This window comes from Hakea prostrata, chromosome 11 (assembly GCF_041222555.1).
Source record: "Hakea prostrata isolate BN-2017 chromosome 11, UWA_Hpros_2, whole genome shotgun sequence".
In the NCBI taxonomy this organism is placed as follows: domain Eukaryota; kingdom Viridiplantae; phylum Streptophyta; class Magnoliopsida; order Proteales; family Proteaceae; genus Hakea; species Hakea prostrata.
The window spans coordinates 13917160-13932805 of NC_142610.1; the positions used below are offsets into that span (position 1 = coordinate 13917160).

At 37.7% G+C, this 15646-nt stretch overlaps 3 protein-coding genes and 1 pseudogene across 3 annotated transcripts; 2 read left to right on the forward strand and 2 right to left on the reverse strand.

Moving 5' to 3' along the window:
• Positions 1-533: 533 nt before the first annotated feature.
• LOC149000234 (amidophosphoribosyltransferase, chloroplastic pseudogene) lies at positions 534-3304 on the reverse strand (annotated as a pseudogene).
• A 1643-nt stretch (positions 3305-4947) lies between these two features.
• On the forward strand, positions 4948-7311 carry LOC149000235 (TRAF-like family protein). Its single transcript, XM_089140846.1, has 6 exons — positions 4948-5020; positions 5123-5252; positions 5965-6134; positions 6255-6546; positions 6633-6802; positions 6887-7311. Exons 1-6 carry the CDS (start codon positions 4990-4992, stop codon positions 7042-7044), a joined length of 951 nt encoding a protein of 316 aa, XP_088996972.1. The 5' UTR covers positions 4948-4989; the 3' UTR covers positions 7045-7311.
• A 246-nt stretch (positions 7312-7557) lies between these two features.
• LOC149000236 (norbelladine synthase-like) lies at positions 7558-8539 on the reverse strand. Its single transcript, XM_089140847.1, has 2 exons — positions 8274-8539; positions 7558-8189 (listed from the first exon to the last, which is right to left on the reverse strand). Exons 1-2 carry the CDS (start codon positions 8455-8457, stop codon positions 7897-7899), a joined length of 477 nt encoding a protein of 158 aa, XP_088996973.1. The 5' UTR covers positions 8458-8539; the 3' UTR covers positions 7558-7896.
• A 2883-nt stretch (positions 8540-11422) lies between these two features.
• On the forward strand, positions 11423-12795 carry LOC149000237 (peroxidase 55-like). The gene is made up of 3 exons (XM_089141004.1): positions 11423-11663; positions 11765-11959; positions 12235-12795. The coding sequence occupies exons 1-3, from the start codon at positions 11439-11441 to the stop codon at positions 12793-12795; spliced, it is 981 nt and encodes a 326-aa protein (XP_088997130.1). The 5' UTR covers positions 11423-11438.
• Positions 12796-15646: the final 2851 nt, after the last annotated feature.

Below are 15646 nucleotides of genomic sequence, written 5' to 3' on the forward strand. Positions count from 1 at the left end.
TGCTCCATCAGGAAATGCAAGCAATTTGGACGGGAGTGAATATCTGTGTTGCCAGAGAGCTGCAACACATTTCCATCATCATATCAGACTCCTCTTTGACAGTGGATATTATCAATGGGAAGATAGAGGGGCCTCAAAGTACCTATAAAGAATATAAGTTATGCATGTATGAAGGGAAATGAAAGAGAGCTGATTACATGCCTGGAATGGAGTGTGGAACTGATGAACTTATATTGTAAGCCTCTTCTTTTAGTGAAAGGCTGAATAAGATGGTAGAGAAGGATAGGTAGGGAGAATATACTTCACGAAGTGATGTATTTTGGTGGAAATTATGTTTTTGCTGGGACCTTTTACGATTGTATTGCTTGTTTAGTTTGGTTGGGTCTCTATTGCACTGACAGGGAATATATCCTTGGTTGTTCAGTTCTCAATCTTTTCGGCCGAGCAGTTTTGGTTGCGAGGGTCATTCCCAAACCCCCCCCCCTAAAAAAAAAAAAAAAACAGATTACATAACTTGTATAACTCTAAAGAAAAAGAAAACTGCAACTAATAAGTAGGCCTGAACCCTTATAATATGATATTTTTCAATGTAAGTAGCAACTTGCATTAGATCATAACAAAATGATGGCACAAATCAAGAATGGGATCTGTCTGAAACCGTTACCAACAGAAGAGCATGGAGGGGGCAACTAGTCAATTTAATTTTTCTTAGGCTTCATTTGATTGGATATAAATGATTACATGAGTTTCTAACTTACATTTTTGGGTCTGCGCCATAACATTTGAATTTTAAAGTAAATAAGTTGCATCAAACAATAAAGGAAATAGCAAGACGCAAAATAAAGGTGTTTCTGGCCCTATTAAAAAAGAAAATACAAAATTGTAAGAATAGACAGAAGCTCAGATCATGCGTTCAGTTCATAATTGACCCCTAAATTTGAGGGAAATTATATAGCATAATACTTAACATGGATAGCACAAACAAGCTTCTGTCTTGTCACCAAGACACTAAATACCATAACCATTGTAATCACATTAATTTAAGACACTGGTCAGGGGACTGACCGCATAAATTGCGATATGAATTCCACCAAAGATCATCAAGTTGAACAAAAGATTTGCAATGTTATCTTGATGTTCTAACAACAGAGTTATCTACAAACAGATGTTAAAAAACTACCAATAAGGCTATAGCTGATGGATCTCTGCTAAGCAGTCAGAACTCCAAATCTTCTAAAGAGAAAATAAAAATGATCCAATCAGACTATTGAAACGACTATACTCAGTAGGAAAATAAATATATAAAGGCATTTCCCAAGTTGGTCTACCATCCAAGACAAAGGCATCCTAAAACATTAGAGGTCTCTGCAAGCGAAAATCTTTGATATGAGGATGACTACTGGCAGCTACATGGTCAATTAGCCGGCCCTTGTTTAGCTCCTCTAATCCAACCTCCATCTATCAATTCTAAACTACCATTCAAACCATCATCCACAAAGTCACCCAACCTTTTCACTTTGGCCTCACTAGGAGGAACAGGATACTCCCCAGAGAAGCATGCATAACAAAATTTTTGAGAATCATGACCAAGCAACTTCTTCAAGCTTTTGAGAGGCAAGAATGCGAGTGAGTTACACTCAATGAATTCCCTAATGCTCTCTGTGGTCATCCTATTAGAGATCAACTCTTCAGAGCTGGGTGTGTCCACACCATAATAACAAGACCCAATAATTGGTGGGCTTGCAATTCTCATGTGAACTTCCTTGGCCCCTGCTTCTTTGAGCAACCTAACAATCTTGGAAGAAGTAGTTCCTCTCACAATTGAATCATCCACAACGACAACCCTCTTCCCTTCTAATACTGCCCGAACTGGTGAAAGCTTGAGCTTCACTCCAAAGTCTCTAATCTTCTGTGATGGCTCAATGAAGGTTCTACCCACATAGTGTGACCTTATCAGTCCTTGCTGGAAGGGAACTCCAGCCTTCTCTGCATACCCAAGAGCGGCAACTACACCAGAGTCTGGCACAGCTATGACGACATCACAGTCCACAGGAGCTTCAGTGGCTAGTATCTCCCCAAAAGCGCGACGAGATTCGTACACTGATTGACCAAATACCACAGAATTGGGTAAAGCAAAGTAGATATGCTCGAAGATACAAGACTTGGGATCCACATGAGGCACCAAGCAATGCGATTTAATTCCACTTTTATCCACCACCACCAACTCCCCAGGATAAACCTCACGCTCATAGGCTGCTTCAATGAGATCAAGCGCACAGGTTTCAGAAGCAAAAACAATAGAACCATTACTTCTCCTTCCCATTACGAGAGGGCGAAACCCATGTGGGTCACGGACTGCAACAAGCTTGTCTTCTGTGAGGAATACCATAGAATACGCTCCTTTGAGCCGTTCACAGGCCTCTACTAGTCGAAGAAAGAAAGGCCGAGTTTTTGATGTTGCAATCAAATGGAGAACAACCTCTGTATCGGAGCTAGTATTGAAGATGGAGCCATTCTCTTCAAGGCCCGCTCTGAGAGAGCTATAATTAACCAAATTCCCATTGTGGGCAACCCCAACAGAGCCAAAACGGTAACCAGCGACGAATGGTTGAACGTTCTTAAGCATTGAAGAACCTGCGGTGGAATACCGAACATGCCCAATTGCTGATTCGCCCGGAAGCTGATCCAGTTTAGCCTCGTTGAAAACATCAGATACGAGGCCAACGCCGGTGATGGATTGAAGCACACCATTGTCGACAGCAACGATACCAGCACCTTCTTGGCCACGATGCTGAAGGGCATGAAGGGCTAGATAGCAGAGCCTGGAGGCTTCAGGATCACCGTAGATCCCCACAACTCCGCATTCTTCTCTGGGTTTATCATCATAATCAGAACAAATGAAAGGCTCATCTGGGTTTTGTTCAGAAGAGATTAAATCTGATATTGGGTTCTTGGAAGGTAGCTTAAAATGAGCTTTCTGGGGATGTGAGAGGAATTGAGAATATGACGTTTTGGGATGAAAAAAGAGGTTTTGGAGGGTTTTTGCAGAAAAAGAAAGGTGCCTTTGAAACGGGATCGGAGAGGCAAGATGGGTCTTTTCTACCGAAGAAGGAAACGAAGAGAAATGAGTTGACGCCATGGAGTTTTCAACGATCAAAAAACAAGACTGAAAAACAATTAGGTTAGGTTAGAAGGAAATCCAAAAACAAACCACCTTACCTGTTGATTGTACAGAGTTTTCTTTACTTTGCGAAGTCTGCGTTGATTGTCCGAGTGCAGGGTTTAAAGTTGGATAAACTTTTTGTTTTTGGTAGTACGTAGTTGGGTAATTTTCATTTGAACATCTAGGCGAGGAACAAAAGTTCGCCACCTGGCTAACTAGGGGAATTGGCAAAATCTCGTCAAAATTTTGACCCCCATTTTGGAATCCGGATCATCACCCTGTCTCCGAAACTTTAGGATTTTTGTTCGCGGCAGAGCGGACATTGTCCGCCCACTGCCGCGAACGCTACACGTGGAAAGAAATAATTTAACGGCCTAAAACTCTAATGCGGGGATGTAATCGTAATTTTGAATCTTGTTTTACATCGAGGGCAGTTCTTGTTTATTCTTCTCTCAATCTAACTTGCCCTACCCACATCTTGCGATAAAATTTACTTAGATTAAAAGTTAACCTACCTTTTATTGCTTGAAAGACCTAAGTAAAATAAAAATTTAGGCCTTTTATTACTTAGGTTAAAAGTTAAGTCTTTCAAGCAATAAAATGTATGTTAACTTTTAACCTAAGTAAATTTTATCGCAAGATGTGGGTAGGGCAAGTTAGATTGAGAGAAGAATAAACAAGAACTGCCCTCGATGCCGATGCCGTCGCCGTCACCGCGCCTGAGAAGGAAAGTTTATCACAGCGTTTTCTTGATTCAACGAAAATAGGGTTCCTTAAGTCTGATCGATTGAGAATGGTTTCATCGATTTTGAGGGGTTTGATTGTAAATTTAAAAACTTCAAAACCTTACATGTAAAATAAAAATCAAAATTACGATTACATCCCCGCATTTGAGTTTTTAGCCGTTAGATTATTTCTTTCCACGTGTCGCGTTCGCGGCAGTGGGCGGACGATGTCGCTCTGCCGTGAACAAAATGGGAAAATGAACCACAACATACTTTATAAATATCTTTTTTTTCTTTTCTACATCAAACTAAGTGTGTGGTGCTAATAACATGAAACTCATATGTTCAAGACCTACACCGGACATTTTTTTTATAAAAATAAAAAGAATTCATATCTTGATAAAATTGGAGCAATAATATGCATTTCTACATTGTTTCATTGTTTTGTTTATAAATTATTTTAAGATATTCCTATTTCATCAAGTAGTTAAGAGCATTGTATTAATATCGTGAAGTTTGTATATTCAAACCTGCACGGGCCAATTAAAATTTTTTTTTTATAAAAATAAAAAATTCACATATTAAGTAAAATGGAATAATAAATATGCAGTATTACATTGTTTTATGGTTAGAATTAGGTCAAGGATAGAGTTGGGATCAAGGTTAAGTATCTAACCTAGCCCTACCTCCTTTGATACCATTCCTCCCATTTCGACTTTGTTCCCACTCTAGATGAGAGTCCTGGATCAAGAGGGTATTCTTTTAAGACTTAGAAGAGACTTCACCAGCAACAATATCTCTTCACCTTTATTCCTTTTTGGCCATGATGGATGTTGAAAACCCTAAGGAATTTTCTTAACTCCCTAACCTAGAAACATGAACTTATCCTAGGAACCCTCTAAAACCAAGTATAGAATAACAGTACTCGATGCTTCATATGGAAACAAAACCATCTAATGAGGAAAGGAATACACCAACACTAAGCAATCCCAGAAGAAGAAATCAACATTTCTTTCTCCTTTATAAAGCCAAGACACTTTGATCACCTTTGTTCATGCATTTGATCGTATAAGCTTTTAGCATTTGGGTGATAACAGTAATATGGCTCTTGTCACTCATGACAACCTAGATGGTTAAGAACCTCTCTCGATCTCTTTCTCTTTCTATCTCTGCTGGTTTATTCTCTGAATTTGTTTGAAACTTTCTGACATATATTGGTATTGCTGACTTGTAGGAGTTTCAAGAACGATGACACAAGAAATCCCAATTCACTTCACTTTTAAAGTTGAAGCTTTTTCGCAGCTCTCCAAGATTGCAATGGAGAGATATGAAACCGCTGAATTTCAAGCTGGAGGGTACAAATGGTACGCTGCCTAATGCTTCCTCAGTTTTCCCAATTAATGAAGGAGACATCTCTTTATTATTACTCTTCTTATAGTTTTTTGTAATCCACTCTCAACTTTCATTGCTTTTAGCTGAATACATTCTTAGCTTGACCTTGAATCAAAGCTAAAATTATTGTCCCGAGCCCTGAACCTTGATAGGCCAATCCAATCACAATCTTATGTTGCTTGTTCTCGTTTGGATTGGGTTAGGATGACTGGCCCTAACCCTTGTCATTGTCCATGTCTCTGATTGGTCCTGTTCTTGACTCTAGTGCTAATGTTATTACAAAAGTCAATGTTTAAACCCTAAATAAATACAAATGTAGATATCATTTGTCTTAAAATAAAGTAAAATCTAGCAATGATCTAGCTTTCTCAATCTCTTTGCAAGTTGATTTTGTGTCTATTTTGGGTTGAGACAAAAAATAATAATAAAAAAAATAAATAAAGGATGGGTTGACAAGGGTTGGAGGAGGAGGAGGGACAAGCACTAAACTCAGGCCTGCCCTTGGCCTTGCCCCATCTTCAAGTTCAAAATCTTAAGCCTAAGCCCTAATCAGGCTCTAGCTAGACAAGTAAGGGCTTAATAAGGCTGAAGTTATACCCTACCTTAGGGCATGAAACTATACATTGTCAATGCAGGTAACTAACCCTATTTTAAGGCTTTTCGGATGCATTGACTGTTGTGTAGGAAATTATCTCTCTATCCAAATGGAAATACGCTGAGGAATGAAAAAGATCATATTTCTCTCTACTTGTCAATGGTGGATACGAAGGCACTCCCTCATGGATGGGAAGTCAATGCAACTTTCCGGTTCTTTTTGCTTGATCAGATCACAGACAACTATTTGGTGATCGAAGGTATTATAAAAGTCAGTATTTTCAATAGGGAAAAAAAAAAAAAAAAAACTCCATTCGATTTAACAATCTTTTAATGAATATAGAATTCTTTGAACTAACATTGGCATCTATTTGTTTTAGATACAAGAGGAACCGGAAAGCGGTTTCATGCGATGAAAACCGAATGGGGTTTCGACCAATTTATCAGTCTCAAATCTTTCATGGATACTTCTAATGGGTATCTCATGGGTGATACTTGTGTATTTGGAGCTGATGTTTTTGTTTGTAAAGAAAGAAGTGTTGGTAAAGGGGAATGCTTGAAAATGACAAAGTATCTTACTGCTGCTAAGCAAAACTGGAGAGTTGAGAACTTCTCAAAGTTAGATAAAGAATATTATGAATCCAAAGCATTCGATGCAGGAGATCGGAAATGGTACTTCTCATGCTCATTCAATAATTCTTAATGTAAATTATTTCTTTTTATTTAATTCCATTGTTCCATTGGTTTATATCTTACAGGAAGATAAGACTCTATCCAAAGGGAAAAGGGAGTGGGATGGGCAATAGTGTTTCTCTCTATTTGGCTTTGGATGATTCTACAACACTTCTTCCTGGTCAGAAAATTTATGTTGAATTTGAATTGCGCTTATATAACCAGCTGCGTGACACCTACTGGTATTATTCCAAAGGTAAAGATAGGCATACAAGATTTCAGATCTGCAACTTTCCTGATTTATATGAAGTTAATTAGTCATTTTGTTTTGATTTTGCAGTTAAACGATGGTTCAATGTTTCAGCTCAAGAACATGGTTGGTCTAGGTTCATTTCACTTGATTATCTCTATACGCAAAACTTAAGTTATCTGGTGAAAGATATTTGTTTTTTTGATGGAGAAGTTACTGTACTTGCTGTTGTTAACACCTTCCCATGAACATATAAAGAAGAAGACTATCAACTGTCATTGAAGACTTACCCAGAGCACTTGTAAGATTGTAGTTATGAATGTTGTACCGAAAAGAAAAAGAATCATTGATACTTCTTTAAGGTTTCTAAGTGCCTTGAGTTGTGCAACATGGATTCACAATCTGTTTTCACCTCCAAGGTCAGTCAGTCCCAGACCATGAAGGTTGCACCCCAAATGATTCATTCAGTTGTCTTTACTCCTTCAGACTGTATTCATTGCAAAAAAATAAAAAATAAAAAATAAAAAAATGAAATGAAATGAAAGACAACAAGGAGAGAAGAAAGAAAATTAACCACCAATGAGTTTTCCTGACCAAGGTAGATGACCCTTGATCTAAGTTATAGATATATTATTATTAATTAATTATTAATATTAGTGCACAAATTATATATCTCATGGCTCGATAGGAGTAGGGTTCTAATTCAGTATATGTCATATTGCATCAATGCTCTTTGACCTCGAAGGTAAATTATTACATAGAGCACTTTCTACATATAAGCCAAATATTCAGCTCCTCATTTTCTTTTAGAGACAAAAATCATAAAATGAAATTCATAAAAAAAATAAAAAACAGTAAATAAATATAAAATATTTATATTAAAATAATAATACATATATAGTTTTAAACATTCCAAGGTAAACCCACCCAACTTAAGCTAATCCAAACATAATTTAAGACAGAGAGTGATGTGCTTAAGCTAACTTTGTCTGGAAAATAATAACACATGAAAAACAGATCAAGCCAGCCACAAAGCACACGCTAACTGCAAATCAAAATGAGATTTTTTTTCTTCTTCCTTTTATGAATTTTATTGGATTCTAGTCATCAGCTTTGTTCTGATCAATAAGATACTTTCCAATTGCATTAGCAAGGAGATCCAAAAGTGTGGTATTGGCATAGGAAACATTAGCTGAGAACTCTTCAGCAATTTCATACTCGATTGTTGATCTGATAATGGTTGAATTCGAATCTTTCTCGATTATTTCATTTCGAACTCGATACAAGCTGAACCCAAGTTTTAATGGTCCTCCTTCAATGATCTCAGCCACCTTCAAGTGTTTGTCATGATCAAGAACTGTATATTTTTCAATGGTGTAGTCAAAACCACTTCCTAACAAAAACAACAACAAGAACAACTCAGCCTTATTGCAGTTGCAGAAGAAAATTTTTAAGAGAAAATAATTTGTATATATACCTGGAGGAAATGTAGCCTTCATCATGGTTCCAACTCCGCCGTCGCCTTCAACAATTTCTATCTTTTCGACGATGCCGGCTAGTAATTCAGCAGAAACCTTGGCTAATTTGGGAGACCCATAGATATTCCAAACCTTATCAACAGGTACCCGTACCTCTACATCATTTGAAAACTGCCCATGCATCTTGATGATTATCCTTCTAATAAGCTCTCAATAGAAGCAAACTCACAAAACTCTATCTCCAGTTTTAGATGAATTGATCAATTAGCTATCTTCTTCCTCCTTAGTTTATAGATGATTTTTCACCTAAAAAATATAAAATAAAAATTTTATAAATGATTTGATTAAAGGGTTGTTGTTTATTTAACCATTAGTACAACAAAAACAAATTGTCTTATTTGATCATTTTCCAAAGGTGACTCACAGTTGATGGCGATTCCAAACAAGATCCAAATTGCAAGATCCAAATTATTCAATTTGTGAAAATTGAAAAGACTATCATGGCAAAAGATTTTGTGTCTGGCCGGTGAATATTTGTGTTTTCAACCATTATATAATAATAAGAAAGCGTATATTTATGTACAATCATATTTACTTTAATGAATTAAAACAGAATTATATATCTAAAATTTGGACATATAATCCATCATACTGGTGGCGATTGAATAGACCAATGGGCAGATACAGTAACTAGAATCCAAATGATATGTCATGTTTGGTTTTTGGTCATATGGTATGTTTGGATGAATGCTAGTGGCATGGAGGAAAGTTTAGAGAGACTTAAGTAGTGATTTCTTACATTTTATTGTGATTTTGGGAACTAAAATCTTAAGTGAAGGAGTCCCAAAATCCTCCCTAAGTTGGGCAGGAGCTCGGCCCCACTTTTCAACTCGAATGGTGGGCTAGGATACAAATTCACTAGCCATTTCTGGGATGGCTAGGGTTCGGGTTTGCCCTTTGGCTAATCCAATCTAACCCTAAACCCAATCTTATGATAATTTAATTAAAATAAAAATATAAGGGAACACGGACCCCCGAGGGGCCAGGCACAGCCAAAAAACGCAAAGCCCCCCGAAAAGACTAAAGACAAACAAAGAGACCAAAAACCCAGGGCAATGGCAAGAGTACCAAGCACCGACAACGGTATATAAAAGACAAATATAAGAAAACCAATAAAAAGGCAAGAATCAAACAAACAACCCATAAAACCAAACGGAAGAAGCCAACGACATCAAAACCAGATGGCATGTGATTACCACGGGAAAGAAAAAAACAAGGCAGAACTCACACGACCAGGCGGACCCCATTATTTGCTTCCCCCCCCCAACCAAGACGGGCGGGAAGGACCCGCCCCAAACCCCACGAACTAAATAAATAACCCCTCTCCAACACAACGTCAAGAAAACCACACCCAAAACCAAAACAACAAACCGCCCGGACCCGAAGCTTTGAACACGACCATCTCAAAGATTCGATGAACTCATGGGACCATCTCACCCCAACGAGCAAACCAAACCGAGTTGAGGTTCCATTCCCAACACCCAGAAGCCACGAGCGGAAAGAAACCGAACAAACAGAGAGCCAGCCCAGGGAAGAAGACGACGGAACCGGCAACCGAGGCACCCAAAGGGAAAGAAGAGAAAGAACCAAAAGGAACAGAGAGAAGAAGAAGAGAAGAAAGGAAAAGGGGATGCGAGGGATTTCCTGCATTCAACAAACAATGCTTTGTTGAAGAAGAACGCCCAGGAGACACGGAGACGGATGCAAGACGCTCTCTCATCTTCTATCTTGCCACGAAAGCCATTAGAAACGATCTCTTACCCTAATTAATGGCTCTTTTATTTGTAATGGGAATGGGATTGCATGAGTTTTAATCAAAGGGCATACGTTGTAAATTGATTTAAGACCCAATATAAAATAAAAAGGTTAAAATACAATTATAATTTGTATTTTTAATATAAACCGTTAGATCGGAATAACATAAATGGTACAATCTTGACCATTGCACCATAAGGGTATTTTGGTCATCAAATTATAATTTGTCCTTAAATAGTCATTTTAAAACCTCGGGGCCTTGCAAAAGAATTTTTCGGACTAAAGTGACCGGACCAACTCGGGGTCCAGATGAAAATTACCTTATATATATGATCCAGACTCATATAAGAGATGGCATATCAAATTTTATATCCTTTGGGTAAATTTCATTTGAGAAAGGATTCTCTCTTCCTCATTCAAAATATGGTATTCTGATGTTGACATGAAAACAACCAGACCAATCGACCATGGCTTCCAATTGATTTAAGAACATAAAGTCCTAATACTATTTCGATTATATTTTCAACCAAGTTGAGGTGTGACCTTGAAGATGACATGAAATTGTCTACAAAGCTTTACAAGGAAAATGTTTTGACGCGATAAAAAAGAAAACTTAACTTAATATAAAAGTAAACTAGTTGGCATTTACATGGTTGCTCCGTTGACAGTAGTCAACACCTCTTAATGAAGAGATTATGGGTTCAACTATGTGACCATGAAGATGACTTGAAATTGTTTATTGAGCTTTGTTAGGAAAACATTTTGACGCTAGGGACCATATGATCAAATAGAAAACTAAACTTAATAGAAAAGTAAATTGTTTAGCATTTAAACAGTTACTTAGTTGACAATGACCAACACCTCTTAATGAAGAAATCATAGGTTCAACTCTCCTTAATGGTGTATATAATAATCCTCATCAAGGATAAACCCTAGAACACCCTGGTCCATAAAAAAAATGATAATTACTTCAAAAGGAAATTTTTAATTTGAAAATTTTCACATTCCTTTTAAGTTCACTTGCAACCAAATGAAGCCCTAGAAAGTCATTGCCATTAAATGGATGGGATGACGATTGGATTAGGGAAAGGAAAACGCTTTCTATGGGTTAAAAATAGGTCCAACCCTATATGGATGGCTGCCAATATGAGGAAACCTTGAACTAGGGTTCTTGGTTTGCATGGTTTTGTTACTCAATAAAGTCAAAAGAAAGATTCCATTTCTCTTTTTCTTTTCTGGTTTGGGAGCTGCTAGACTGTAAAGAATCGTTTGTTTCTCTATTTAACCATTGCCATTTCGTTATAAAATGCAGGACTACCTGGAGATGAAGAAACAACCAAAGAGAAGACATGGCATCTCTTGTTTTCAGGGTTCTTCTTTTGGGTTCTCTGGTTCTACCCTTGCATTCTTCCCTCCACAACTCTGGCCTTTCAAAGAATTTCTACGCAAAGACATGTCCAAATGTAGAAAACTACATATGGAAGGCTTTGATAGAGAAGCTGAACGACGCTAACAAGCCTAATCTTACTCTTCCTGCAACTCTTCGTCTCTTCTTCCATGACTGCTTCGTTGAGGTCTGCTTTTGTTTCTCTCTTTGCTTTGATTCTTTCAAGAGAACTTTTCAAATTTCAAAACTACCCTTTATTGTTACTATACTACGTTGCCTATTCTACAGGGTTGTGACGGCTCCGTGTTGATCACATCGACGGAGAATAATAAGGCAGAGAGAGATGCTGACCTTGACCTTTCTTTGCCCCCAGATGGCTTTGATGTTGTCAACCGGGCAAAGAAGGCTGTTGAAGCAGCGTGTCCCGGAGTCGTCTCCTGCGCTGACATTCTCGCCGTTCTAGCCCGTGATGTTGTCTATTATGTAAGTTGATTTAATTGGTAACCGTTAGATTACTTAATGCCACATGGCACAATCTTAAGAGGGAATCGTAGGAAAATGATTCAATGAATTATAGATGATATAAATCCGATTACCACCTCCACGGGTGCAACAGTGGGTCCAACATGGGCCCCACTCCTGTAATGCTGAGGAAGCTAAGAGGGAAGTGTTTCAGACTCTTTGACCATACAATCATTTCTTATTCGACCGGTCCAAACCGCAACCGGGTTGATTATGGTTTTGTGTTTGGAACGCAGACGACAGGTCCATGGTGGCCGGTTTACAAGGGAAGGAGAGATGGAAGGAGCTCGAAGGCTGCCAATGTTGCTGCAAACGTGCCAAGTGGCTACTCCAACTTGACTGATCTTATTAGAAGATTCCAATCCAAGGGATTATCTAAATTAGATCTTGTCGTACTTTCTGGGGCCCACAACTTAGGTTTCACCCATTGCAAAGAGTTTGCGGGTCGACTCCGTGAACTGGACCCTACAATGAACAAGACGTTACGGGCGGGTCTTATAGTTGGGTGCCCGTATCCAAAGATCGACCCGGAGGTTGTGATGAATTTCGACCAAACCCCGTTTGAGTTTGATAATGGATACTATGAGAACTTACTGCAACATAGAGGACTTTTGACGTCCGATCAAGCTCTTTTTTCCGGCGGTGACGAATACGTCCGGCGAACGGTTTTGCGATTCGCGGAAGATAAGAAACAATTTTTCAAGTTCTTCGGGTTTGCCATGCAGAGGTTGGGAGCTCTTGGGGTTAAGACTGGAACTGAAGGAGAGATTAGAAGGGATTGTGCAAGGTTTAATTGATTTTGTATTAGCTGTTTGAAGCATATAAATACATAAATCTGTTCAACAAACCGGCTTGGAAAACTCCCCTTATAAACCCATGTGTTTGAGGAGTCGGCATCATCTCCTTGTCGGAGGAGCACAAAGTGCTCTCCGATGGCTTTCTGACCACAAAAATACAGTGGGGTCCACAGGGGAAATTTTGTGGTCCCCACTGTGTTTTTGTGTCGAGAAGCCATCGGGGAGCACAAATGGGGAGATGATCCCGACTCGTGTTTGAGTTGCCTTATGTGCCCAAAGCAGATGTGGTCACTAAGTCAATAGCCCGGTCCAACCAAAGATGATGGTTCACCCACCGGCCCAAAAAAACAAAAAGTATTTACTGTTGCTACAATTTTTTACTGACTGATATATTTTTCTGAGCAAATTGCACTGGCACCCTCAAATGGAAGGCGTTAAAGCACTGACACTCCATTTTATGTTAAAAAAGTACAGACCCCAAAATTGGATTTTCAGACACTGATTGATATATTTTTTTAATCCCTATCAATTGGTAGGTAATGACACTGTTTTTTATTGCGAGATTTGGAATCTAATGTTTTTTTTTTTTTTGGTAAACCATTTGGAATCTAATGTTATTGGGTTCAAAAATAATTTTTCTATGATGGAATAAGATTATATGTGTCTATATTTTTGGAAGCTTTGCATTAGTTGGAGCCTTATGTACACCCCATAATTTTGTAGATTATTATGTTTACATACATTATGTTTCAGATTACACATTTATCTTTTCAGATCTTAGACTCTTTAATTTGTATATATAATTTGAAAGATAAAGAATTCCCTCCAATGACATTTAAACACATTACCACAAAGAAACCTTAAACCCGTCTCCTATTCATACTCAAGGAAAGAAAACTCGCTGGGATCCGCCGGTTCGACGAGATTTCGCCGATGCCGTAGCAGCAACCTATAAACAAAATAAACAACAATCCGGCAATATCGCCACTCTTTCTTTCTCTTTCTCTCTTTCTTTCTTCTTCTTCTCCTTCAATGATCGGGCGATATCGTTGTTGCTACTACTTCTCTTCTGTTTCTTTCCCTCTTTCTTTCCGACAATTTTCGGGGCCTGTTTTCGGTTCGGTAAGGACCGATATCATTGAAATTCGGCGATATGTCATTCCATGTTCATACTCATCTAAAAATAGGATTGTACTTTTGTATTTATTGACTGAAGAACGAAAGAACTTTAAGGTCTCTTTGATAGTGATTTACTTAATTATGTGTATTAAATATGGCTGGTGGGAATTTGGAGCCATGATAAGAGCTTCGTGCAATTTTTAGCTCAACTACCCCTACCCCTGCCCCTATTAATTAAAGAAAAAATTAGATGAAAAGGATGAAAGATAAGTCGGGATCATTTCCCTGTCAGGGGAGCACTTTGTGCTTCCCGACGGCTTCTCGACCATAAAAACAGTGGGGCCCACAGGTGAAAAAATACTTTTTGGAAAGAAAGAAAAAAATTCAAAATTTTACCTGTGGGCCCCACTGTGTTTTGTGGTTGGAAAACCGTCGGAGGAGTACAAAGTGCTCCGATGGGGAGAAGATCCCGACTCATGAAAGAGAGCCACAAATCCCTGAGCACAAGAAAACCCTTTGAAAAGGTAAAAAATAATAGAAAAACATAGGAAAATTTAGATATAAATGTGAAAATGTAGATTAAAAGAACCTTATATACCATGAAAGAACACCTATCTTAAGGATAAAAGTCACAAAAAAAGAAAAGGTAGATGAGGTTTGAGATTGATGATGCAAGAAACATATCTATTATACGCATACGATTTACACAATATTGTTATCGCACATAAGTGATTGAAAAAGATTGTTGTGAACACAAGAGAGGTTGAAAAAGAATTTTAATTTGATTTTTTTTTTTGCAATAATGTCTTATTTAATAAACTATCATATTCTTTATCTATAATTTCGATTTCTTCCAAGAAAACAATCTCCATTTCTTTGATAATCTTTGGATAATGATCTTTAGAAGAAAAGATATGATGAGATCCATGAAAGCCCAAAAAAGTGGTTGGAGGAATCTCTCCTCCCCCACACTAGTGCTAAAAATGGAAAGCAACACTCTAGCCATATGGATGTACATTTGATATTTTCTACTATTATTGTAAGATGGTTGAGATTAATAAAGGTTCTTGCCTGGTACAAGACGTGTATTTTAATGATTGAATTTATAAAATTAAATGAAGCGTCACTTTTCAACTTTTAACCAAATTATTAAAAAAATCCAATCCAACCCATTATAGGAATTTTTTTTTTTAACGTTTCTACAAGTGATATATTATGTGGTTTTTTTAAATAGAATTCTGAAGCAGGTAAAAAATTTCTATTTAGAAAAAAAGAAAAAGAAAAGAGAAGTTTATTATTTTAATAGTTAAAAATATTTTTTAGGGAAGGAAAAAAAGAAAAAAGAAAACACCAATAAGTTAAAGGCCCAACTTCCCCTAGGGGAGGTCTTGGGTTCACACCCGTTCGGCGGCATTAATTATATATATATACATATATATATATCTCATATGAGGATGTATATGTATATGTGTATAGATGCCGGATGAGCCTCATATTCCGGGTGAATCGTGGGCCCCCAACAAAAAAAAAAGAAAAAAAAAGAAGAGTCCTCTGTTGTGCACATATCTCTACTGTACATAATAGTACAGCAGAAGAGATGACACCTGGAAAATGCTAGTTGAACAGCTAAGATTAAAACCCTCATCTAAGTCCAGGGTTAAATGGATCTAATACTCTATTCACCCAAAAATACTCGATTTAGCAAGAAACCTACCACCGACGCTTTCCTGAA